This window comes from Nematostella vectensis, chromosome 5, assembly GCF_932526225.1.
Source record: "Nematostella vectensis chromosome 5, jaNemVect1.1, whole genome shotgun sequence".
Taxonomy (NCBI): Eukaryota; Metazoa; Cnidaria; class Anthozoa; order Actiniaria; family Edwardsiidae; genus Nematostella; species Nematostella vectensis.
The window spans coordinates 10,661,757-10,685,655 of NC_064038.1; the positions used below are offsets into that span (position 1 = coordinate 10,661,757).

General features: G+C 43.8%; 1 protein-coding gene across 1 annotated transcript in view; it reads right to left on the bottom strand.

Moving 5' to 3' along the window:
- LOC5517657 (spatacsin) overlaps positions 1-23,899 on the bottom strand; it is a 54,769-nt gene that overhangs the window by 11,326 nt on the left and 19,544 nt on the right. The window contains exons 21-37 of the mRNA XM_048727544.1: positions 23,648-23,793; positions 21,880-22,047; positions 21,458-21,527; positions 20,944-21,109; positions 19,303-19,523; positions 18,688-18,799; positions 18,236-18,395; positions 12,210-12,365; positions 11,301-11,487; positions 10,060-10,208; positions 9,487-9,574; positions 9,054-9,169; positions 7,784-7,891; positions 6,886-7,063; positions 6,152-6,366; positions 5,473-5,610; positions 4,949-5,119 (exon numbers count right to left, since the gene is read on the bottom strand). Coding sequence (XP_048583501.1) covers positions 4,949-5,119; positions 5,473-5,610; positions 6,152-6,366; positions 6,886-7,063; positions 7,784-7,891; positions 9,054-9,169; positions 9,487-9,574; positions 10,060-10,208; positions 11,301-11,487; positions 12,210-12,365; positions 18,236-18,395; positions 18,688-18,799; positions 19,303-19,523; positions 20,944-21,109; positions 21,458-21,527; positions 21,880-22,047; positions 23,648-23,793 — 2,549 coding nt within the window. The remainder of the gene's footprint in view (positions 1-4,948; positions 5,120-5,472; positions 5,611-6,151; positions 6,367-6,885; positions 7,064-7,783; positions 7,892-9,053; positions 9,170-9,486; positions 9,575-10,059; positions 10,209-11,300; positions 11,488-12,209; positions 12,366-18,235; positions 18,396-18,687; positions 18,800-19,302; positions 19,524-20,943; positions 21,110-21,457; positions 21,528-21,879; positions 22,048-23,647; positions 23,794-23,899) is intronic.

Sequence of the window (23,899 nt, forward strand, 5' to 3'; positions counted from 1 at the left end):
GTCTTTACTTGCGGCAAGATAAAATCATGCCCCCTTTTCCTCAGGCTGCAGGTTTTCCGTTTCGGCAGCATGCAACTCATGCAGTGGTTGTCATCTGATGTTATCCTCTCCCATAGTTTGACGTCCCTATCTCTGATTATTTCTGCAATTGGTGTGTAACTGGTTGTGTACTCGTATCTAGCAGCACGCTTACAAAAACGATCGACTTGCAATAAATACTTGCTGTCGTATGCACAGGCCCAGACTTCAATAGCATAATAGAACAGGGACATAATGAGACTGTCAAACAAAAGAGTGAGTTCTTACAGGGTGTATCCGTAAAATTTACAAACTCTTAAAATGTATAACCTACTGCTGGCCTTAGAAATCATTTGTTCAAAATAAGTGTCCCAATTACATGGTTGTTCATTGAACGTCACGCCTAGTAATTTAAGTTCCTCTTTCCTACTTATGTCTGGTTCAGGTTCTGGAATGGGCTTCTTTGTCCTCCCCCTGACTACCATTTCCCATGTTTTGGAGAGATTTAGCGTCATCCGATTTTCCTTTGACCAATTCTTGATATTCTGAACTTCAACTGAAGATAAATCAGCAGAGTTATGTCGTTGAGGAATGCTCAGCGTGATGTCATCGGCGTACTTAACCAAGAGGATCTTACTAGGGTTGACCGGGATAATGTCGTTCACTATAATGGAAAACAAAACAGGTCCCAACACAGTCCCTTGAGCAACACCTCTGTCGATCTCAACAAACGTTGTTGACACTCCATCCACCACCACCCTTTGTTTACGGTTACCCAAAAAGCTAACAATCCAGTTAATGACATAAGGATTAATGTCATAGAACTTTAGCTTTATGCATACTATCTCATGGGAAACAGAGTCGAAGGCCTTGCTAAAATCAAAAGAAAATACTCTGACAAAGTCAACGTCCTTGTCTGACCAGTTTAGCCAATGGTGCTGACACTTAAGCAAGGCCATGGTGGTATTGTGGCCTTGCTTATAGGCAAACTGATCAGATCGTATTTGTGAGTTCAGAGCAGATGACACTTCTTGTTTGCAGACCAGCCTTTCGAAGATTCTCATTATGATGTTGGTCAATGATATAGGCCGTAACTGATTGCATTCGTGCAATGGCGATTCTTTGGGAATGGGTGTCACGTTAGCTAGTTTCCACAGAGAAGGGACCATTTGATGTTTCAGAGAGCTGTTGAAGATTTTGGTAATGACAGGTGCCAGGTGATGGCCATAATCCCGCCAGAGCCAATATGGGAACTCATCAGGCCCAGAAGCAGTTCTCTTTTGATGAATTAAGAGATTTGTTACTGCGTGCTCGTCGATAGAAGGGACTTTGCAACCCTCAGGTATCGGCACTAGCGCCGGAGCTCTATATGCATCATCCGTGTTAATGGCCTGGAAATAGGTGTTAATTTCATCAGGCTGTAACACCATACTAACAGGAGTCCCCTGCGATTTCCTTCGCGTAATCCTATTCGCTACGTCGCACCGCCCCTTGGAGCCCCTAGAGTGTTCCTTGCTTACATTCTGAACAGACATCACCTGGTTCATGCGGATTAATATATTAATCCTTTCTTGGCGTGTGGTGTTCCCAGCCTCGCTGCGGAACCATGAAGTCTTGTTCCTGATGTTGCAGAGATGTTTGACCAAGGGCGACATATAGGGTGGGTCCCTAAATGACATTTTGACCTTGATACAGGGGAAACTTTGATCAAACAAATTCCACAATCTGTCATTCAAAGTTCGTACGAATTCCTCAGGATTCTCAAAGTTGAAATCTTCAGCCCACTTCAGCTTTGAGATCTCTAATTTCGAGTCCATAGCAACCTTCCTATGGTCACGTGTGTCCCTGAGGCTGACATATTTTCTGCTGGGTTTAACAGGGGACAATGGCGGTACAGTGACTACAAGATGGTCGGATCTTACAAGACCTTTGTTCACTGAGCCATGTTTCCATAGGAAGGGATAATTAGTGAGAAAGACATCCAGAATACGTTCTCCCCTGGTGGGGACCTTGACCATTTGGTGTAATGCATGTTGACGCGTAAACTCACTAATGTTCAACTGATTTATATCACCAGCTATGATAATCTTAGCATTAGGGTTCTCCAGTAAAATCTGGTCACACGTATCAGACATGAAGTCAAGTAATTCAGCTGCATCATAGACTGGGTTTGGAGGGTGGTATATACTAGCCGCATAAAATTCCGAGTTTGGTGTCGTTATTATGCACCAAACAGTCTCAGATTCGAAACTAGCAGCTACATTGAGCACTTTGATCTTCCAATCATTTCGGCAGATGATTGCAACCCCTCCACCAGCTCTGAGATCCGCTCGGTCCTTCCTCACCATCACATAACCATCAGGGCAGATCAAATGCGATAGAATCTTTTTATTCAGAGACGAAGCAAATGTCGATCTTATTTGAGCTCAGCTCAGCATAAAGAGCCGGGGCTGCATCAGGCTTGGCAAGAGATCTGGCATTAAGAACCATGCACTTTGGGACTATTCTAGGAGCAGTGGGTCCTGAGAAAGGTTTAATCAACGAGAGAGTTTGCGTTCGTGTCGTTTTCCTTTCGTGACAGCCATTGCGTGACCAATTTGAAATAACAACAGGAATCTTGTAAACTTTGCTGTTTAGTCTTTCCTTGACCGTTTCCCCGGCCCTGCATCGTCTATATTTCCGGCGAACTGGACAGTGATCTAAGTTGTCTGGTCCCGGGTTCCATTCGACGTCCATTGAAGTTGTCAAATCTGGCGGGAACGGATGAAGAAGAGAAATATGTCAACGCTTGTGCCATATGCTAATCGGCCTGAATGAAAACTTGGCAAATCTTAGCCTCCAAGGCAGCAAATTCCTCACGGTTACTCTCGAATACGCTGAGTAGCCTCTTATATTATAGTAATGAGGGGCATTGAGGTTCCCCATCCAAGACCCAGCGATAAAAGCGATGAAAAACATCGCGACTTTCAAATTGGCTGCCATGTCCGGCGCTAATACATGCTAAAACATTGTGGTGTAGACCACCACAACTTCGTCCAGGGAGGTAAATTCGACAATCGACTTGTCTAGTACTTTACTTGATTTACCGATCGAAAGTTTTTTTAGATAGCGAGATTTCTTTCTTATATCGTTGATGTTGTCTCGCCATCTTAGAGAGCTACCACTTCATTCGGCGCTGCAACAATAAAAATGCGTCTCATATCCAATCCCCACGTACAAATTTTTTCTAAATCGCTGACCGAATACTTTGATGCTTAATTAGCATGCTGTGTAAATTGAGGAGTCATTGAAAACCTCATTCATATCGTTTCAATGGATTTATTTCATTGAAACTTGCGATCTGTAGGGAGGATTAATGGTATTATATTAGGTAGGGTGACGTCATACCATGGAGAGACCACGTTCAAAAAAATTCAGAATATATGAACTTTCATCCTTCCTTGGTAATGTAGTGCATTTATATCTACAAATCAGTGCAATGCGCCAATGTAGCAAAAGCGCAAAGTTGAGAGGTGTCGAACTAAGTCAGAGATTTTTGGTGACTACCGCCTCTACATCAGCGCTTAACAAAAAGAGTGGATTACAAAAAGTATGGAGTTATCCGAGAAGACGAGGAATTCACAGTCGCAAATGTAGATACCAGCTATTTAAATAAATAGTTATAAGGCGCTAAAGTCAGAGATTTTCGGGGACTACCGCCTCTACATTAGCATAGTGAAAGAGTGAATTACAAAATGGATAGTTTTGGAAGCACGGGTGGCCTAGTGTGTTAGCGCGTCGGTCTCTCAACGGCTCAAACTTTGGATTTTTTTTTCTGAGTTTCTGACTTGATTCGAATTTGTGTTACAAGTGAGTTGAAGTTATTCTCCTGTGTTTCCAGTCTTCTCGGATGAGGACACTAACCCGTCTCTTCAAGCTGCACTATACTAATCTGAACAGAAGAGACGTAAAAGAACAACTGGGGACGGAATAAACCCTCTGGCCTACTAACAACACATGATGTGGAGCCTAGCTCTGTTGTGCCTTCCGCACCAGTATAGCTGGTGAAAGTTAGTACAAACATACAAACGTGTTTCTCTGATCCGTTGTATTACCTCCTTAGTTTTACCTTACCTCCTTAGTTTTACCTTACTTCCTTAGTTTTACCTTACTTCCTTAGTTTTACCTAACCTCCTTAGTTTTACCTTACCTCCTTAGTTTTACCTTACCTCCTTAGTTTTACCTTACCTCCTTAGTTTTACCTTACTTCCTTAGTTTTACCTTACTTCCTTAGTTTTACCTTACCTCCTTAGTTTTACCTTATTTCCTTAGTTTTACCTTACCTCCTTAGTTTTACCTTACCTCCTTAGTTTTACCTAACCTCCTTAGTTTTACCTTACCTCCTTAGTTTTACCTTACCTCCTTAGTTTTACCTTATACCTTTAGTTTTACCTTACCTCCTTAGTTTTACCTTACTTCCTTAGTTTTACCTTACCTCCTTAGTTTTACCTTACCTCCTTAGTTTTACCTTACCTCCTTAGTTTTACCTTACTTCCTTAGTTTTACCTTACTTCCTTAGTTTTACCTTACCTCCTTAGTTTTACCTTATTTCCTTAGTTTTACCTTACCTCCTTAGTTTTACCTTACCTCCTTAGTTTTACCTAACCTCCTTAGTTTTACCTTACCTCCTTAGTTTTACCTTATACCTTTAGTTTTACCTTACCTCCTTAGTTTTACCTTACCTCCTTAGTTTTACCTTACTTCCTTAGTTTTACCTTACCTCCTTAGTTTTACCTTACCTCCTTAGTTTTACCTTACCTCCTTAGTTTTACCTTACCTCCTTAGTTTTACCTTACTTCCTTAGTTTTACCTTACCTCCTTAGTTTTACCTTACTTCCTTAGTTTTACCTTACCTCCTTAGTTTTACCTTACTTCCTTAGTTTTACCTTACCTCCTTAGTTTTCTCGATCTCTGCCTTGATGCAGCAGAGCCAGATCTGCCGCTCAAGCTCCGCTGTCACCGTCTGATCCGCGGGCTCATCCTTGCTCGAGTACCAATTGAGAGCCATGGATAGTAATCTAGACTTTTCCTTGTACGACAGGTCTGGGTCGTCTGCCTGACTCTGTTGTAAGCATAAACAATACAAAAATAATTCGAACATGGACTGAATTTTCGGGTGGTACAGGTTCTTCAAGTTATTTTAGTATCACATCGTGTCTCTGCTGCTAGCCTCTGTCATTAAAGTTTCGGTATTGATTTAACAGATATTTGATAAAGGAGACTCTAGCCAGCTGATTGTGCTCTTTGGTTCTAGAAAAAAAATACATCCTTCACTGAGGGAAGTACTACGCGCGAAAATATCTATTGTTTTCTTCTTTAATAAGACTTTTTCAGGGCAGACTCAAAATATCTACGTTTACAATTATCCGATCAATAGTGGGTGTTTTAGGGCGGTACAGGCCGACTGGGGTTTACCTCAAAGAAGGCGCCGGCGACTTGCGGGCTGCATCTGTTATCAGTGAAGCACTGGTTGGCCTTGTGCCAGAACGCGAGTCGCCCCTGGCTTATATCCCATAGCACGGAGTTCTCGATACTTTTCTTCTCGTGTAGTACCTACAAAGAAAAAGAGTAATCATAAGGAAGTAACAAGACGCATAAATAAACTACCAGCGAAATCCTTGAAAGATACAGTAAAACCTCTATAACTCGAAATCCCCGCTGAGTCGAACTAACAATGTTAGAAGGCTAAATCGCCTTCTGGCTTCCGTCATTCAAAATCGCTGAAGTGTTTTTATTGGCCAGCACTGAAATGGTTTCAAATCACGCCATTTCTCTCCAAGGAGCTGACCAATTAAAAAGTGCCAAATGTATTTCCGTTATTAGTTTGAATGAAGCAAGCCAGAAAGGGGTTTAGCCATTTCTGAAATTGTTGACGATCGTTCGCACAATATCGAAAATGGCAGTAAACTATAAACTTTGACTAGAGTTTTTTACCAATGAATATTATGACTATTAGGCATATGGTTGAGCTTGTACTCATATTTTTTACAAACAACATAAAAAATGGGAGGGACAACTATTAAAACAAACATCTTATGTGATCTTTTGTCCAATATAGTCATCACTAGCATGATGCACGCGCAGCATGCATTACCTCATTCAGGGTGACGTCATCCGCAGGCAGGTCCAACAGCTTGGCGTATTCCCGCGCCTGGCTGAAGTGGTTGTGTCTGAGTAGCTCTTGAAGCACTCGGTACTTCTCGTTCTCTGCTGGCTTGCTGTCCTCGTGGAGTAATGCAGAGAAGTCGATCTTGACGTCGGTCTCGCGTGTGATCTTGCAGATCTGGTTTAACGTGTAATAGCGCGGGACTGGAAAACAATAACAGAACCAATAGTTGACTTGCTCTTAGAAATCACGTGACTTTTTTGGTGGTAAATTCACGCGCGCTCCGGCTTATAGTGGCAAAATTATAATAACATAAAGCAACTTATCCAGTAGTGAGGAATGACCCAGAAGGTTCATTTGTCAGAAAGAGCTTAGTAAAAGGTTTTAGGCATTAAAAGAACTTGTTTTTCGTCGCTGCCAGTATCTATTTTGGCTTGAAATTGCCACTCAAAAAACTGGACAGCCCCTTTATTATTCAGTCTCTCTTTTAAGAAATTTAAAGTTTTAAAGTTAAAGTTAAAACTCCTTGGTTTCCTTGCATCATTTAAAAATAACCATCTATAGCTTCATTCTTTGCTTACTAAATCCACCTCACCTTTCTCTTCTGATATAGCCAAGGATTTTTTAGAAATGCTTTTACACCCCACCACCAAAAACAGCCCCCCCCCCCCTCAACAAACATACTCACACACAAAACCCGATATTTCCAATAGATAACTTACCGTAACAGGAGAAGTTTCGACCGAACATGGTCTTGGCGAGAAGTCCGAGCAAGTGCGCCTGAGTGTATGACGTCACACACTGACGTAGCATATGCTGGGTAACCTGGCTTGTCACGCCTTCCAGCCACGTGACATCGCACGTGCCGCCGGATGACCTGGGAGTCTTCGTTGACAATAACTGAAAAACAGCACGGTTTTTAACAGAGCCGTAGCAGGAGTCGAAATATGGGGGGGGCACGGTACAGAAACATCAAGACAGTTTAGGGGGCACAGCCACGCCCCTACTGGTCATTTCCTAATAATTTTGCAATATTGGGAGGGGGGGAACGTGCCCCCAAGGTACCACTCCCAGCTACGGCCCTATTAAAATTACTTTGTTTAAAGCCGCATTGTCACCAGTTTACTTCCGGTCGATTACCTAACAATATCCGTTGATTTTTAACGGAAAACGCGAAAAATATTTCAAAATATTGAAAGCAGTGTGTCTATTGGAAGTTTCTTTGAGGATGTATTTGATAATTTACAGCGGATGGCCTGTTAAATATCTCGGATTCTAATAGATTCTTTTGTCTTTTAATGGTTGAGGTTTCCGTCGGACCTCCGGAAGTAAACTGGTGACAATGCAGCTTAAACTGCAGTTGGCTTCCTATTTGACATTGAAATGTCTTTGCCATATCTTGATCGCTAAATTCGATTCCCCTTGTAGGTTTATCGGTGACTAAATGTTTATCAGTAACTAACTGTTTAATAGTTATTTTTTATGTAAACGCAGTCGTCTGTCGTTTCAAGTTGCTGAGATAAGAATGGAAATTGAATTGAAATCGGGAGTCACTGCCCCCCCTCCCCTTCCCCCCACACACACAGCATTGCACGACATGGTAGTGGCTAGAGTGTTTACCTTGAGGTAAGTCTTCTTGAACAGGTCGAGCTGTGTAAAACAGTCTTCGTAGTCAGAACGTACCACAAAGGACTCGATGAACCGCGCGAAGTAAAGCAGAGGGCTTTTCTAAGGAGGAGAAACAACGACAGATATTGGTTCAATCAAGTAGTAAGGACCAAACGAACTGCGTGTATGTAGGAGGAACAATAGGCATAGTAAGATATTGGATAAAGGTAACAGACCCAACGAACTGGGTAAAACAGGCGCGACTATGATTGTATAGGGTCACATGGCTTTGATTAAAGTCTTTGCAATATACTCATTTTACGTGCAATATTCGTAAAAAATTGTCATTGTTTTTTTTTTCATTGTTACAATGACTTTTTGGGAATAAGAATGGATATTATTTTGAGAGTTTAGAAAAAAGGCAATTTTCCTATTAAATTGTAACAAAATCTGACAATAGGATGATTACAAATACTAAGCCTTGAAGTAGGCGAAATGTCTAACAAAAGCTGACGCTGCAAATTTAACAAATGGGGAAAGTTTTTCACTGGAAAATTCCTGGTATGTGTTAACAGCAGTTGTTATAATTCTGCGAGCTCTCGCCGAAGATCTTCAACAGCTTCCGTCAGTAAAAATCCTTAAAGCGCTCTCATTGGCCAGCATTGAAATGGTTTCCATTCACACCACTTCTCGCTAACACAAGTCGCTAACCATTCAAAAAGCACTAATGCAATTCCGTTTGAATGACGGAAGCCAGAAAAAGGTTGAGCGGTTCACAATCATTGATGAGATTTCGCAGAACATTGAAAAAAAGGGTTATGGTTCCATGATTACCGTCACGAATATAGCGATTACATGTTGGTGTCACTAATATGAAATCATAACCAAAAAATGGCAGTAACGCAAGCTGGTCGACAGTAACACAAGCTGGTCGACAGTAACGCAAGCTGGTCGACAGTAACGCAAGCTGGTCGACAGTAACGCAAGCTGGTCGACAGTAACGCAAGCTGGTCGACAGTAACGCAAGCTGGTCGACAGTAACGCAAGCTGGTCGACAGTAACGCAAGTTAGTCGACAGTAACGCAAGCTGGTCGACAGTAACGCAAGCTGGTCGACAGTAACGCAAGCTGATCGACAGTAACGCAAGCTAGTCGACAGTAACGCAAGCTAGTCGACAGTAACGCAAGCTGTTCGACAGTAACGCAAGCTGGTCGACAGTAACGCAAGCTGGTCGACAGTTCAAAGTGGATCAAGAACAGGAGCTTTCTATCTGGAAACTTACCGGATCAAACATGTAGACAGCCTTGGCAAGAGTAGCCGCATATTTCTCACGATGCGATACGATGGCGATGATGATGTTAGACAAGTGATCTAGACTCCACCGTCGCCATTCAATATCTAACAAATTAAAAATAGGATGATATCGCGGAATAGTAGCTTAATGCTCATCTCCAAATACGGACTGTTTTCTTTCATTTGTGTCCCCTTTTCATCTGTTCATACTCTTCCAAGCTTTCTCCCAACTGGTTACCTCCTTAACTTTTATTTCCTTTGTCTTAGTTACAAATAAAATTACAAAATAACTAGCCGCCAAAAAGTAGCTTTATTTTGAGTTACCAAATCAAACCCTTTAAATATCAAAGGGACTGCAGATAAGGCGATGCAAATGGGTTGTTTTGTACTGACATTTCAACTTTTTACCCCTATCTTCTTACCCTCAGTACTTTCGGTAAAACTATCCAACACACTCGGGTCCAGGGACGCGTGCAACCAAACACACAGGCAGTCCAATGATTTCGCGTCCTTCAAATAAAGATACAATAGTAAATTAGAGTGAGAGAAGTGAAAACACAGCCCTTCGTATAACTCACGAAATATAAAGCTACTTCAGTTTAAGTCTCTGAAGCCGATTTGTGACGGATCTTTTAATGTGCAAAACAAATCAATGCAAATGAGATGTACATTTGGGTAGGCAAACAAAATCCACTTGAATTGCTGTAAAATTCCCCAAAACAACAACCGTATCACACAAGCTGGCTCCACCGTCCCACAAGGCTGCGAGATGTGTTTTGACCCGTGTTGCATCATGGGTATTTGACGACAAAATCGGCCTCATGCAGGTTGTACATACAGACCGCCTCAATCAGCTCTCGTTTTGTAAGGTTTCACTTTTATTATCCACAGCCTTCTACACCACCATAGCCTCTAAAGAGAAAGGCCTCTCACCCTCCGCCGCACCACGAAAAGTAGAGGATTTCGCTACCCGCGATACTACTTAGGAAACGAACCTCGTGACATGCAGCGAGAACGGCTAACACGGGTCTGCGTAGAGCGATGGAGTGAGCCAGCAGCGCTCTCCACGGCACATGCGCAGACTGGCATTCGAACAGCACATCAAGCAAGTGATCAGACACGGTGTTTGGGTCTATGGGACGCTCTGAAGAACGAACAGATAAAAGTTAGACATTCTAGTGGGAATGACGGTGTTGGAGTCTATGGGACTCTGAAAATGTACAGAAAAACGTTAGACATTCTAGTGGGAATGACGACTTAGACAAGGCACTCGGAATTTATACCGCAGGTCGTTCTTTAAAAGGGGTTTCTGTCTGATAGCTTTAAAGCCGCATTATCATCAGTTTACTTCCGGTTGATTACGTAACAATCTCCGATTTTTAACGGAAAACGCGAAAACTATTTCAAAATATTGAAAGCACTGTGTTTATTGGAAGTTTCTTTGAGGATGTGATTGATAATTTAGAGCGGATGGCCTGTTTAATATCTCGGATTTGAATAGATTCTTTTGTCTTTTAACGGTTGAGGTTTCCGTCGGACCTCCGGAAGTAAACTAGTGACAATGCGGCTTTAAGCTGTTTTCCATCAAACAATGGCATGAAAGTTAAAAGTTCACGGTCTATTGAATAAAAAATATGTTGTTGTAGAAAACGTGTTTGGAATTTAGTGCCAAGAGCAAAACCACTTTTCTCGGTTATACCCGTCTAGCCGTCGCAGGAAGGGTTATTTTGTCACACATGTCGTTTCTATCTAAATTGTCTCTGGGACTCTTCCTTTAATTTTTAAATTTTCCCGCCTTTTCTCCAATTATTATTTGTGACTAATCTTTTTATGTTCATGTCAAATGTTATTGTTGTCTTATTAGTTGTATTTGTCTTTTCAGTTGACTGTAGGTATTGTAGCTAGTCTCAGCTAACATGTAAATAGATAGTACTCTATTTTTGTAATTTATCTCATGTATATTTTCGTATTATTGTATTTCAGCAGCAGCAGCGGCAGTAGTAGTAGTAGTAGTGAGGACCGGTTATTTATGTATACCCTCGATAAATAAAGTGTTTTGCAGCGTAACCTAGCCTCCTCCGCAGACATCTCAAAGAGCAGAAAAATAAAAAAAAGGGATTTGGGCTTCCTGTGGCAAATTCGCCATAGGTAACCCATTCTTTCCGTCCTTTTCATTATGAGTTGTCTGCGGAGGAGGCTAAGTGTAATCGTTTAGTATCTCTCGTATCTCTCTTACCGTGCCTCTCGGTTTTACAGCTCGTCCCAGGCCTCTCCGGTTCAGACGTGACTGCGCCTTCGGTGGCACTGCTAGAGCCCTGGTCGCTAGTGCTCTTTGGCTTGCTCTTGGCTCTGACGTCATCATCCTCAGCTACGGGAACTTTTAATCCCATTCGTGAGTAGAATTGCGCACGCACGTTTCTCGGCTGGGTTAAAAATGGTATACAGTATAAAAGAAGTATACTGTACTATAATATATATATTGGTCATTTTGGGGAAGTCGTCAGGGTCCTTTTGCCTCCTACAGCCAGTAAACGCTCCGCCGGTTGTTTTGAAACACATGGAAATGGACAACGATTACATAGGCACGGAAGACCAGTTAGTTAGAGTAAGTACGCAGCTGCTTTGTCTCCTATTATCTTTGCTCTACAAAGGAGTTCGTTTGTCTCTATTCTTCTCGTTCTTTGCGTCGACGTGCGGATATTGTTCATTTGCCCAATCAAATTGAAGCTTGTAAGAGCTGCGTACTGACCCGTTAGTTACGCAACCCTCCCAACCCCTACCCCTCACAGGGCATTGAAAGGGTGAAACGAGAACCGGGATTCGCCCTTAAAATAGACCGGGAATCCGGATCAATTTACCGCATTTCAAATCCTTTAAACCAGATTATTAACTTCAAGCTCTGTAATTAAACGAGCAAAAGCAGATGCGAAATGTTGCAAGAAGTTCGTGAATTTACTCCGACCTACCAAAACCCCGTTCAAAACCAACAGCACCCAAATGGCTGGAAAATAACCCGTAGATAATCAAACGAAGAATGTTTGATGAGAAATGCGTGACGCTGGAAATAGCTAAGTTTTGTATTTGATCACGTCAAATCCACGGAGTCACCAAATCTGAACTCAGAAATCAAGTTCATGGTACTTACCGCTGCTAAGTCGTCCCGGCGGCTCTTCTTTGAGCCCCGTTTACGCGACGTGTCCCCAGTCCCCTCCACTTGGATGACCTGCACGTTGTCAAATGCTAGGAGCAGGTGCTCTCGGTAATGTCTGTTACTGAAATGGTGACCCACCACGTCCAGTACCTGAAATATGACCAGGAATGACAACATCGGACAGGATTAAAGACCAGGCGCGTACACAGGAGGATGCACAGGGTGCGCGCGCACCACCCCCCCCCCCCTCCTCCTCCTCCTTGTCGGCCAAAAAGTGGGTCATTCCTTAATAGGGAATCTTCAAATGCTATGCTATTTTCATGATACCTTTGACCGCGCATCCACCATCAGCCAATCCTGGGTACGCGCCTGAAGACGACCAAGTTAAACAGGGCCGGGTTCCTAGAAAGCAGGTTAACTCTAACCAAGGGATAAATCGCCTTTTTGTCCAATCAAATGTCAAGATGGCTATATTTATCCCTGGGTTAGCGCTCAGCTGCTTTCTAGAAACCGGCCCCAGAACTATACCAGGGTTGTTAAAGTGACGTGTCCGCATTACGAGGTGTCCATACAGGGTTGTCCGTAAAAACGACCTGTCCGTTTTAGCGAGGTGTCCATAAAAGGGAGTGGTCTTTTATAATGTGGCGTTCGCCATTAACACATGTCCATCATAGCAGGTGCCCGTAGCAGCAAGGTGTCCGTTATGGCAGTGAGTCTGTAATAGCAGGGTGTCTGTAATAGCAGGGTGTCTGTAACAGCGACATGTCCGTAATAACAGGATGTCTGTAATAGCAAGGTTTCTGTAATAGCAGGGTGTCTGTAATAGCGGGGTGTCTGTAATAGCGGGGTGTCTGTAATAGTAGGGTGTCCGTAATAGCGGGATGTCTGTAATAGGGGGATGTCTGTAATAGCAGGATGTCTGTAATAGCAGGATGTCTGTAATAGCGGGATGTCTGTAATAGCGGGGATGTCTGTAATAGCGGGATGTCTGTAATAGTAGGGTGTCTGTAATAGCGGGGTGTCTGAAATAGCGGGGTGTCTGTAATAGCAAGGTGTCTGTAATAGCAGGGTGTCTGTAATAGCAGGGTGTCTGTAATAGCGGGATGTCTGTAATAGGGGGATGTCTGTAATAGCAGGATGTCTGTAATAGCAGGATGTCTGTAATAGCAGGGTGTCTGTAATAGCGGGGTGTCTGTAATAGCAGGGTGTCTGTAATAGCAGGGTGTCTGTAATAGCAGGGTGTCCGTAATAGCGAGATGTCTGTAATAGCGAGTTGTCTGTAATAGCAAGGTGTCTGTAATAGCGGGATGTATGTAATAGCGGGATGTCTGTAATAGCGGGATGTCTGTAATAGCGGGATGTCTGTAATAGGGGGATGTCTGTAATAGCAGGATGTCTGTAATAGCAGGATGTCTGTAATAGCAGGGTGTCTGTAATAGCGGGGTGTCTGTAATAGCAGGGTGTCTGTAATAGCAGGGTGTCTGTAATAGCAGGGTGTCTGTAATAGCGGGGTGTCTGTAATAGCAGGGTGTCTGTAATAGCGGGGTGTCTGTAATAGCAGGGTGTCTGTAATAGCGGGGTGTCTGTATAGCGGGATGTCTGTAATAGCAGGGTGTCTGTAATAGCAGGGTGTCTGTAATAGCAGGGTGTCTGTAATAGCGGGGTGTCTGTAATAGCAGGGTGTCTGTAATAGCGAGATGTCTGTAATAGCAGGGTGTCTGTAATAGCAGGGTGTCTGTAATAGCAAGGTGTCTGTAATAGCAGGGTGTCTGTAATAGCGGGGTGTCTGTAATAGCGGGATGTCTGTAATAGCAGGGTGTCTGTAATAGCATGTTGTCTGTAATAGCAGGGTGTCTGTAATAGCGGGGTGTCTGTAATAGCAGGGTGTCTGTAATAGCAGGGTGTCTGTAATAGCGGGGTGTCTGTAATAGCAGGGTGTCTGTAATAGCGGGGTGTCTGTATAGCGGGATGTCTGTAATAGCGGGGTGTCTGTAATAGCAAGGTGTCTGTAATAGCGGGGTGTCTGTAATAGCAGGGTGTCTGTAATAGCGGGGTGTCTGTAATAGCAGGGTGTCTGTAATAGCGGGGTGTCTGTATAGCGGGATGTCTGTAATAGCAGGGTGTCTGTAATAGCAAGGTGTCTGTAATAGCAGGGTGTCTGTAATAGCGGGGTGTCTGTAATAGCGGGATGTCTGTAATAGCAGGGTGTCTGTAATAGCATGTTGTCTGTAATAGCAGGGTGTCTGTAATAGCGGGGTGTCTGTAATAGCAGGGTGTCTGTAATAGCAGGGTGTCTGTAATAGCAGGATGTCTGTAATAGCGGGGTGTCTGTAATAGCAGGGTGTCTGTAATAGCGGGGTGTCTGTAATAGCAAGGTGTCTGTAATAGCGGGGTGTCTGTAATAGCAGGGTGTCTGTAATAGCGGGGTGTCTGTAATAGCAGGGTGTCTGTAATAGCGGGGTGTCTGTATAGCGGGATGTCTGTAATAGCAGGGTGTCTGTAATAGCAAGGTGTCTGTAATAGCAGGGTGTCTGTAATAGCGGGGTGTCTGTAATAGCGGGATGTCTGTAATAGCAGGGTGTCTGTAATAGCATGTTGTCTGTAATAGCAGGGTGTCTGTAATAGCGGGGTGTCTGTAATAGCAGGGTGTCTGTAATAGCAGGGTGTCTGTAATAGCAGGATGTCTGTAATAGCGGGGTGTCTGTAATAGCAAGGTGTCTGTAATAGCAGGGTGTCTGTAATAGCAGGGTGTCTGTAATAGCGGGGTGTCTGTAATAGCAGGGTGTCTGTAATAGCAGGGTGTCTGTAATAGCGGGGTGTCTGTAATAGCAGGGTGTCTGTAATAGCGGGGTGTCTGTATAGCGGGATGTCTGTAATAGCATGTTGTCTGTAATAGCAGGGTGTCTGTAATAGCGGGGTGTCTGTAATAGCAGGATGTCTGTAATAGCGGGGTGTCTGTAATAGCAGGGTGTCTGTAATAGCGGGGTGTCTGTATAGCGGGATGTCTGTAATAGCATGTTGTCTGTAATAGCAGGGTGTCTGTAATAGCATGTTGTCTGTAATAGCATGTTGTCTGTAATAGCATGTTGTCTGTAATAGCAGGGTGTCTGTAATAGCATGTTGTCTGTAATAGCAGGGTGTCTGTAATAGCAAGGTGTCTGTAATAGCATGGTGTCTGTAATAGCAAGGTGTCTGTAATAGCAGGGTGTCTGTAATAGCGGGGTGTCTGTATAGCGGGTTGTCTGTAATTGTAGGGTGTCCGTAATAGCAGGGTGTCTGTAATAGCGGGGTGTCTGTATAGCGGGATGTCTGTAATAGCATGTTGTCTGTAATAGCAGGGTGTCTGTAATAGCATGTTGTCTGTAATAGCATGTTGTCTGTAATAGCAGGGTGTCTGTAATAGCGGGGTGTCTGTAATAGCAGGGTGTCTGTAATAGCAAGGTGTCTGTAATAGCAGGGTGTCTGTAATAGCAAGGTGTCTGTAATAGCAGGGTGTCTGTAATAGCGGGGTGTCTGTATAGCGGGTTGTCTGTAATTGTAGGGTGTCCGTAATAGCAGGATGTCTATAATAGCATGTTGTCTGTAATAGCAGGGTGTCTGTAATAGCAGGGTGTCTGTAATAGTGGGATGTCTGTAATAGCATGTTGTCTGTAATAGCAGGGTGTCTGTAATAGCAGGGTGTCTGTAATAGCGGGGTGTCTGTAATAGCAGGGTGTCTGTAATAGCAGGGTGTCTGTAATAGTGGGATGTCTGTAATAGCGGGATGTCTGTAATAGTGGGATGTCTGTAATAGCGGGATGTCTGTAATAGCGGGATGTCTGTAATAGCAAGGTGTCTGTAATAGCGGGATGTCTGTAATAGCAGGGTGTCTGTAATAGCGGGGTGTCTGTAATAGCAGGGTGTCCGTAATAGCGGGGTGTCTGTAATAGCGAGATGTCTGTAATAGCGGGGTGTCTGTAATAGCGAGTTGTCTGTAATAGCAAGGTGTCTGTAATAGCGGGATGTATGTAATAGCGGGATGTCTGTAATAGCGGGATGTCTGTAATAGGGGGATGTCTGTAATAACAGGGTGTCTGTAATAGCGGGATGTCTGTAATAGCAAGGTGTCTGTAATAGCGGGATGTCTGTAATAGCAGGGTGTCTGTAATAGCGGGGTGTCTGTAATAGCAGGGTGTCCGTAATAGCGGGGTGTCTGTAATAGCGAGATGTCTGTAATAGCGGGGTGTCTGTAATAGCGAGTTGTCTGTAATAGCAAGGTGTCTGTAATAGCGGGATGTATGTAATAGCGGGATGTCTGTAATAGCGGGATGTCTGTAATAGCATGTTGTCTGTAATAGCAGGGTGTCTGTAATAGCAGGGTGTCTGTAATAGCGGGGTGTCTGTAATAGCAGGGTGTCTGTAATAGCAGGGTGTCTGTAATAGTGGGATGTCTGTAATAGCGGGATGTCTGTAATAGTGGGATGTCTGTAATAGCGGGATGTCTGTAATAGCGGGATGTCTGTAATAGCAAGGTGTCTGTAATAGCGGGATGTCTGTAATAGCAGGGTGTCTGTAATAGCGGGGTGTCTGTAATAGCAGGGTGTCCGTAATAGCGGGGTGTCTGTAATAGCGAGATGTCTGTAATAGCGGGGTGTCTGTAATAGCGAGTTGTCTGTAATAGCAAGGTGTCTGTAATAGCGGGATGTATGTAATAGCGGGATGTCTGTAATAGCGGGATGTCTGTAATAGGGGGATGTCTGTAATAACAGGGTGTCTGTAATAGCGGGATGTCTGTAATAGCAAGGTGTCTGTAATAGCGGGATGTCTGTAATAGCAGGGTGTCTGTAATAGCGGGGTGTCTGTAATAGCAGGGTGTCCGTAATAGCGGGGTGTCTGTAATAGCGAGATGTCTGTAATAGCGGGGTGTCTGTAATAGCGAGTTGTCTGTAATAGCAAGGTGTCTGTAATAGCGGGATGTATGTAATAGCGGGATGTCTGTAATAGCGGGATGTCTGTAATAGCGGGATGTCTGTAATAGGGGGATGTCTGTAATAGCGGGATGTCTGTAATAGCGGGATGTCTGTAATAGCGGGATGTCTGTAATAGCAAGGTGTCTGTAATAGCGGGATGTCTGTAATAGGGGGATGTCTGTAATAGCGAGTTGTCTGTAATAGCAAGGTGTCTGTAATAGCGGGATGTCTGTAATAGCGGGATGTCTGTAATAGCAAGGTGTCTGTAATAGTGGGATGTCTGTAATAGGGGGATGTCTGTAATAGCGAGTTGTCTGTAATAGCAAGGTGTCTGTAATAGCGGGATGTATGTAATAGCGGGATGTCTGTAATAGCGGGATGTCTGTAATAGCGGGATGTCTGTAATAGCGGGATGTCTGTAATAGGGGGATGTCTGTAATAGCGGGATGTATGTAATAGCGGGATGTCTGTAATAGCGGGATGTCTGTAATAGCAGGATGTCTGTAATAGGGGGATGTCTGTAATAGCAGGATGTCTGTAATAGCGGGATGTCTGTAACAGCGGGATGTCTGTAATAGCGGGATGTCTGTAATAGCGGGATGTCTGTAATAGCGGGATGTCTGTAATAGCGGGATGTCTGTAATAGCGAGTTGTCTGTAATAGCAAGGTGTCTGTAATAGCAGGATGTCTGTAATAGCGGGATGTCTGTAACAGCGGGATGTCTGTAATAGCGGGATGTCTGTAATAGCGGGATGTCTGTAATAGGGGGATGTCTGTAATAGCGGGATGTATGTAATAGCGGGATGTCTGTAATAGCGGGATGTCTGTAATAGCTAGATGTCTGTAATAGCGGGATGTATGTAATAGTGGGATGTCTGTAATAGTGGGATGTCTGTAATAGCGGGATGTCTGTAATGGTGGGATGTCTGTAATAGCGGGATGTCTGTAATAACAGGGTGTCTGTAATAGTGGGATGTCTGTAATAACAGGGTGTCTGTAATAGCATGTTGTCTGTAATAGCGGGGTGTCCGTCAGGCGAGATTTTGCCTGTTATTTCCACACAAATCTCACCTGGTGTTTGGGGTACTGGCAGAGCTGAGCGAAGCAGGCAAACTGTAGCCACTTGTCCATCTTGGCGCAGTCAACGAGGAACGCGGTACTCAGGTCAAGCTTGTGAACACGACAGAAGAGAACGACCAGTAGCCAGAGTTGACTGGCCTCGTGGGACGTTCTACAGGAAAGACGAATACTTTTACAAACAACCATTCCTCGAGCCCGAAGGTGTAGGTGGGTAAAATTATGTTTAATCTAAAGCTACGCTTAATCCGGGAATGTTCAGGAAGATTTGTGATTTTTTTTTCAAGGTTACAGTAATATTATTTAGTTGAGTGAAGTTCTTGCTAAACTGAATAAGTTCGAGCGAGTCCGAAAAATGCTGTTAAAATGAATGTTATAGAATAGTATAGTATAGATATTGAATAGTATTCAAACAAATCAACATTTTTACACTTGCGTATACCGACCGTTCAATGCACTCTCTGCTGATGAGGTTATAAGTGGCTTCCTCAAGGGCCCTCAGTAATGTGACCGGCTGACGGCTGCTACTCCTTCCAGCGCAGGTTATCAGCTCAGACACTAACAGAGAAAAGATTGAAAGTGTGCCAGTGATCAAGGTTGATCCACACTAAGTCTAAGAAGCACTCACTAGACTTGCTACAAGGTAAGTATGAATTTAGCATAGGCAGTTAAACTTGGTCCACACTAACTCGAAGCTAATTCCATCCTTAGTCTAAGAAGCGCTTATCAGATTTGCTACAAGGTAATGAGTTGAGCATAGACAGTAAAGCTTGGTCCACACTAAGTCTAAGAAGCACTTACTAGACTTGCTACAAGGTAAGTATGAGTTGAGCATAGACAGTAAATCTTGGTCCACACTAACTCGAAGAAACGCTTAGTACATTTGCTACAAGGTAAATATGAACGAACAACAAGTTTCCCTCACTTATTTATGCTTACCTAATTTTACAGCTTCTGTATTTTGGAATAATAAAATTGATAAGCATTTATAATTCCCTGTTTTCAGGACAAAAAAGTTTTCTTAACAGAAAAAAAATTAAAAAACATAACAGCTTTTGTACCTATGCGGTCCTTAAGTGTACCCCCTTCTGGGCACTCGCTTTCCATGATTCCCTCGCGCCCGGCGTAAGCCAAAATCCTATTGGCTGCCTGCAGATCTATCCGCACGCATGCACTGTCCACACCAAGCATTTCAGTAAAGGCTACACAGGCCGAGGAGACCTGGTGCTCGTTGAATTGCTGGATAGCAACTCTATATGCTTTCTTTGCGGCGCTTGTGATTCTATAAAAAAAAAGACCCGAATGAGATGCTTCTTAGATAATGGGGGTGCTGTGGAATTTGAGAGCGAAAGCAAAGCTTTCGTTTGGTTAAGTTTAGTTTGTTTTTACGAATATCCAATATATATTTTCATGCAAAACGGGCAAATAGTAAAAAAAAGTTGCTAGGTCACTCCGGTATGTCATCAATCCGTAAGTCAGACTTTTGTAGCTAAATCCGACAATAAACATCCCGTTGAGATATCGCAAAGATATATATAAAAAAAATCCCTATTTGTTTTTTTTTTCGAAAAAAAGAAAAATCCTGGGTACGGGCCTGACTCGCCACCTCCGATGGTCAACTCGCCACCACCGATGGTCAACTCGCCACCTCCGATGGTCAACTCGCCACCTCCGATGGTCAACTCGCCACCTCCGATGGTCAACTCGCCACCTCCGATGGTCAACTCGCCACCTCCGGTGGTCAACTCGCCACCTCCGATGGTCAACTCGCCACCTCCGATGGGCAACTCGCCACCTCCGATGGTCAACTCGCCACCTCCGTGGTCAACTCGCCACCTCCGATGGTCAACTCGCCACCTCCGATGGTCACCTCGCTACCTCCGATGGTCACCTCGCCACCTCCGATGGTCACCTCGCCACCTCCGATGGTCAACTCGCCACCTCCGATGGTCAACTCGCCACCTCCGATGGTCAACTCGCCACCTCCGATGGTCAACTCGCCACCTCCGATGGTCAACTCGCCACCTCCGATGGTCACCTCGCCACCTCCGATGGTCACCTCGCCACCTCCGATGGTCACCTCGCCACCTCCGATGGTCAACCCGCCACCTCCGATGGTCAACTCGCCACCTCCGATGGTCAACTCGCCACCTCCGATGGTCAACTCGCCACCTCCGATGGTCAACTCGCCACCTCCGATGGTCAACTCGCCACCTCCGATGGTCAACTCGCCACCTCCGATGGTCAACTCGTCACTGGCAACGAGTTCACTAACAGTGGTGGCAAGTTTGCATCATAAACAAACTCAGGTAAAGAAAATAGTTATTGAACTGGCAAGTGTAACGCAGGTAACAAACTAACTCAATGACGAAACCCACATGCAAAACACTCTATGCTCAATCTTTGTAAAGATTTAGACAGCATGATTTAGCCGTATGTGACCTGCGACATGTCGTAGGCGTGTTGCATAGAGCTAAATCGTGCTGTCTAAATCGGCCTTTAACCACCAATAGGCCATTCCAGCTATAAGCATACGCGCGCAATCGCCATGGGAACGTACCTCAACTACCGGCATGCGGTGCGCGCTTCGTTTGATGTAAGCTTAAAAAAGCGCGCGCTGCATTCTGGTAGTTGAGGTAGGTTATGTATGCGAGAACTATTAGCTGGAATGGCCTATTGGCTGATTGGCGTGGAAAACCTACCTTACACGCGGAATAGAGCGCTCTTTGAGGTAGGCGCCAATGAACGCCGCGAAGGCAAAAGACGGCCGACCATGGCGCAGATAGTAGGAGAAGGTCAAAGTCTCGACGTGTGCGTACTGCGAGACGAGAGGAGCCAGCGAGAAATGTGGCATCTCGCAAGCCATGTCTGCAATGAGAGCATAAAAAGAGTACCTCAATCAAGCAGTCACCCTCGGGACCGTGCTAAGTAGTGGCCGCTAAATAGAGTTATCGGTCCAGCCCTTTTGAGAGTAGCATCAAATGTTTAGCAACAAACTCGAATTTTGATTAAATCTAAATCCATTGTCAAAACCTCTTTTACCCCCTCAACGTCTGGAGAAGAAACTTGTTCCGTCAAATCCCCCCTTCCCCCCCAAACATGGTATCAACTGTTGTCTTGACCGCTTTCCTTATCTATTCTTCGTAATCTTTGTCAGATTTAAAAAAAATGTTTATATGTTTTAAAGCATGTTATAGTTGGGTGACATCCGGGTACCTGCTTTGACTGCGAGCTCGTTGGTTTGCTGCCATCCAAACATCCGGGACACATCGAAAGGGGAGTTACCCTAAACAAGAAACAAGACAACTTAAACGGCTACATCCTATTTTAAGTTTTAAATAAAAGACTAAGAGTTAAGAGTTTAACAATGTGAGTTTTGAATATTCAATACAAAAATAAAACAGCATTGTCAAGAAAGTCGGACCTACGGACTCTTAGCTCTTTAGTTTAAACGCCGTTCTTTTCATGAACCGTTCCAAATGCAAATGCATGCAAATGAACCAATTCGATTATTCTTGTTCATTTGCGAGGAAGGCCTCAATAATCGGTTACCTGTAAGAGCTGTAAAGCATGCGAAATTTTCTCCCGAAACTGACAAAACACGACCAACACACGTCAGTCACACAATCGTGCGTTACCTGCAAGAGCTGATAGACAGTGACATCTTGCAGTTCCATCCCACCGCTTGTCACCACGGGGAAGAGTGCGGAGAGAAGTTTGGGGTGTGACGTCAGTGACTTGCGCAGTAAGGTGTCTTCGACTTGCCACTCGGGATGGACTGGGTCCGAGCCTGCAGGGATGATGGTCTGGAACAGAAAATCCAAAAATGTTCGATCCTCAGCGGTAGAAGGTTCCTAGACATTAATGATTGAAAGTGGATTGTGCAGTTTTTCCTTGGCCCACGGTAGGTATCGACACGGACTGTAAGGGATTTTTAGCATAAAACCTGATTTTTAGCATAAAACCTGATTTTTAGCATAAAACCTGATTTTTAGCATAAAACCTGATTTTTAGCATAAAACCTGATTTTTAGCATAAAACCTGATTTTTAGCATAAAACCTGATTTTTAGCATAAAACCTGATTTTTAGCATAAAACCTGATTTTTAGCATAAAACCTGATTTTTAGCATAAAACCTGATTTTTAGCATAAAACCTGATTTTTAGCATAAAACCTGATTTTTAGCATAAAACCTGATTTTTAGCATAAAACCTGATTTTTAGCATAAAGCCTGATTTTTAGCATAAAACCTGATTTTTAGCATAAAACCTGCTGCTCTAAATTCTGGTTTCCATATAGTCGGAACAGTCGTATGGGTCGCGAGGTATTTTTTGCAGATCCTTACAACTATATGGAAACACTCGGTGGGACGACTCTTACGACAGATACAACAGAAGCAACGGGTCGTTTCACGGTCACCATTAAGGAAGCGCCAGAAAGCCCTGGGCCTCGAAAAAGCAGACAAATCACCATCAATGCAAAGCTAAGAGACAATTCTGTGGTTTTATCAACCTGGGGTCGGTTCCTGAAAAGCCGATAAGCGCTAAACCAGGGTTAAATTTGCCCTAACCCACGATTAAATTTTTACCCCCGGATCAGTTCTGTTTCCGAAACGCTGGTTAGCGCTAACTCTGGGTTAGTTTGGAGGTAAAATCTAACCCTGCTCGCGAGGTGGGTTAACTCGCTAACCTACGGTTTAATTGGCGTAACACAGGCCTCCCAAACTTTGTAGTAGAACTAAAGTTTCATAAAATGAAGTTGCCGAAAAAAAGACGTTAAACAATAACAATGTAAAATTGTGCTGGTACAGACAGAAAGTTACATGAAATTTATATTTGAAATTAATCTGTCTCGCTAGTGCAACCTGCGAATGACATTTTTGCTAATGAAATGGAGTTAATTACAGGCGTTGTAGAAGTGTTTTGGGGCTTCTCTGCGAAAATAAAACCACCAAAAGTAAATTTTGTTGCTCTCTACTGATCTACTGGGTATCCTGTGTGAATTTTACTCGTCAAACCAGTTTTTCACTCGATAATCCAGGGTTAGTAACTCGGGGGAATACTTGGCTTTCGGGAACGGTGAGTTGTCCGTAGGTTAGCTAACCTTCGATTAGCGAAGTTTAACCCGAGATTTGGCGCTGATCGAGGGATAAGTTAATCGGCCTTTCAGGAACAGGCCCCTGTATTGGAGGTTTAAAAGAAACAGAGAGGCTGGCCCATGGTACCATCTTCAGTGAGAGTGCTTACACACTTACCACCACACTGGATTATGTACTGCCAGTCTGTTAGAATTTGGTGACATTAAGGCAGTCCATATGCGGCACATTTGATAATTACTCGCGATGTCTTTTCGTGCTAAACAAATGTTACATACTTGACAAATAAACGAATATGACATCTCATTTACCTGTGTTATGTTCTGCGGTGCGTATACAAGGGTAGCAAGAGCCATGACGGTACAACCAGCCTTCAACATGTCGCTAACAGTGGGAGCTTCCGTGTTCAGGACACATCGAGCGTTGGACAAGCTGGCATAATATACGCTGGACAAGTCTAATACAAGACAGACGGAATAACGTATAAGAAAGGTAGGCTCTATTTGGTGTCGTGATATAAAATTTTCAATCATCCAAAAGCTCACCCTCCCCTGTAACCCCAA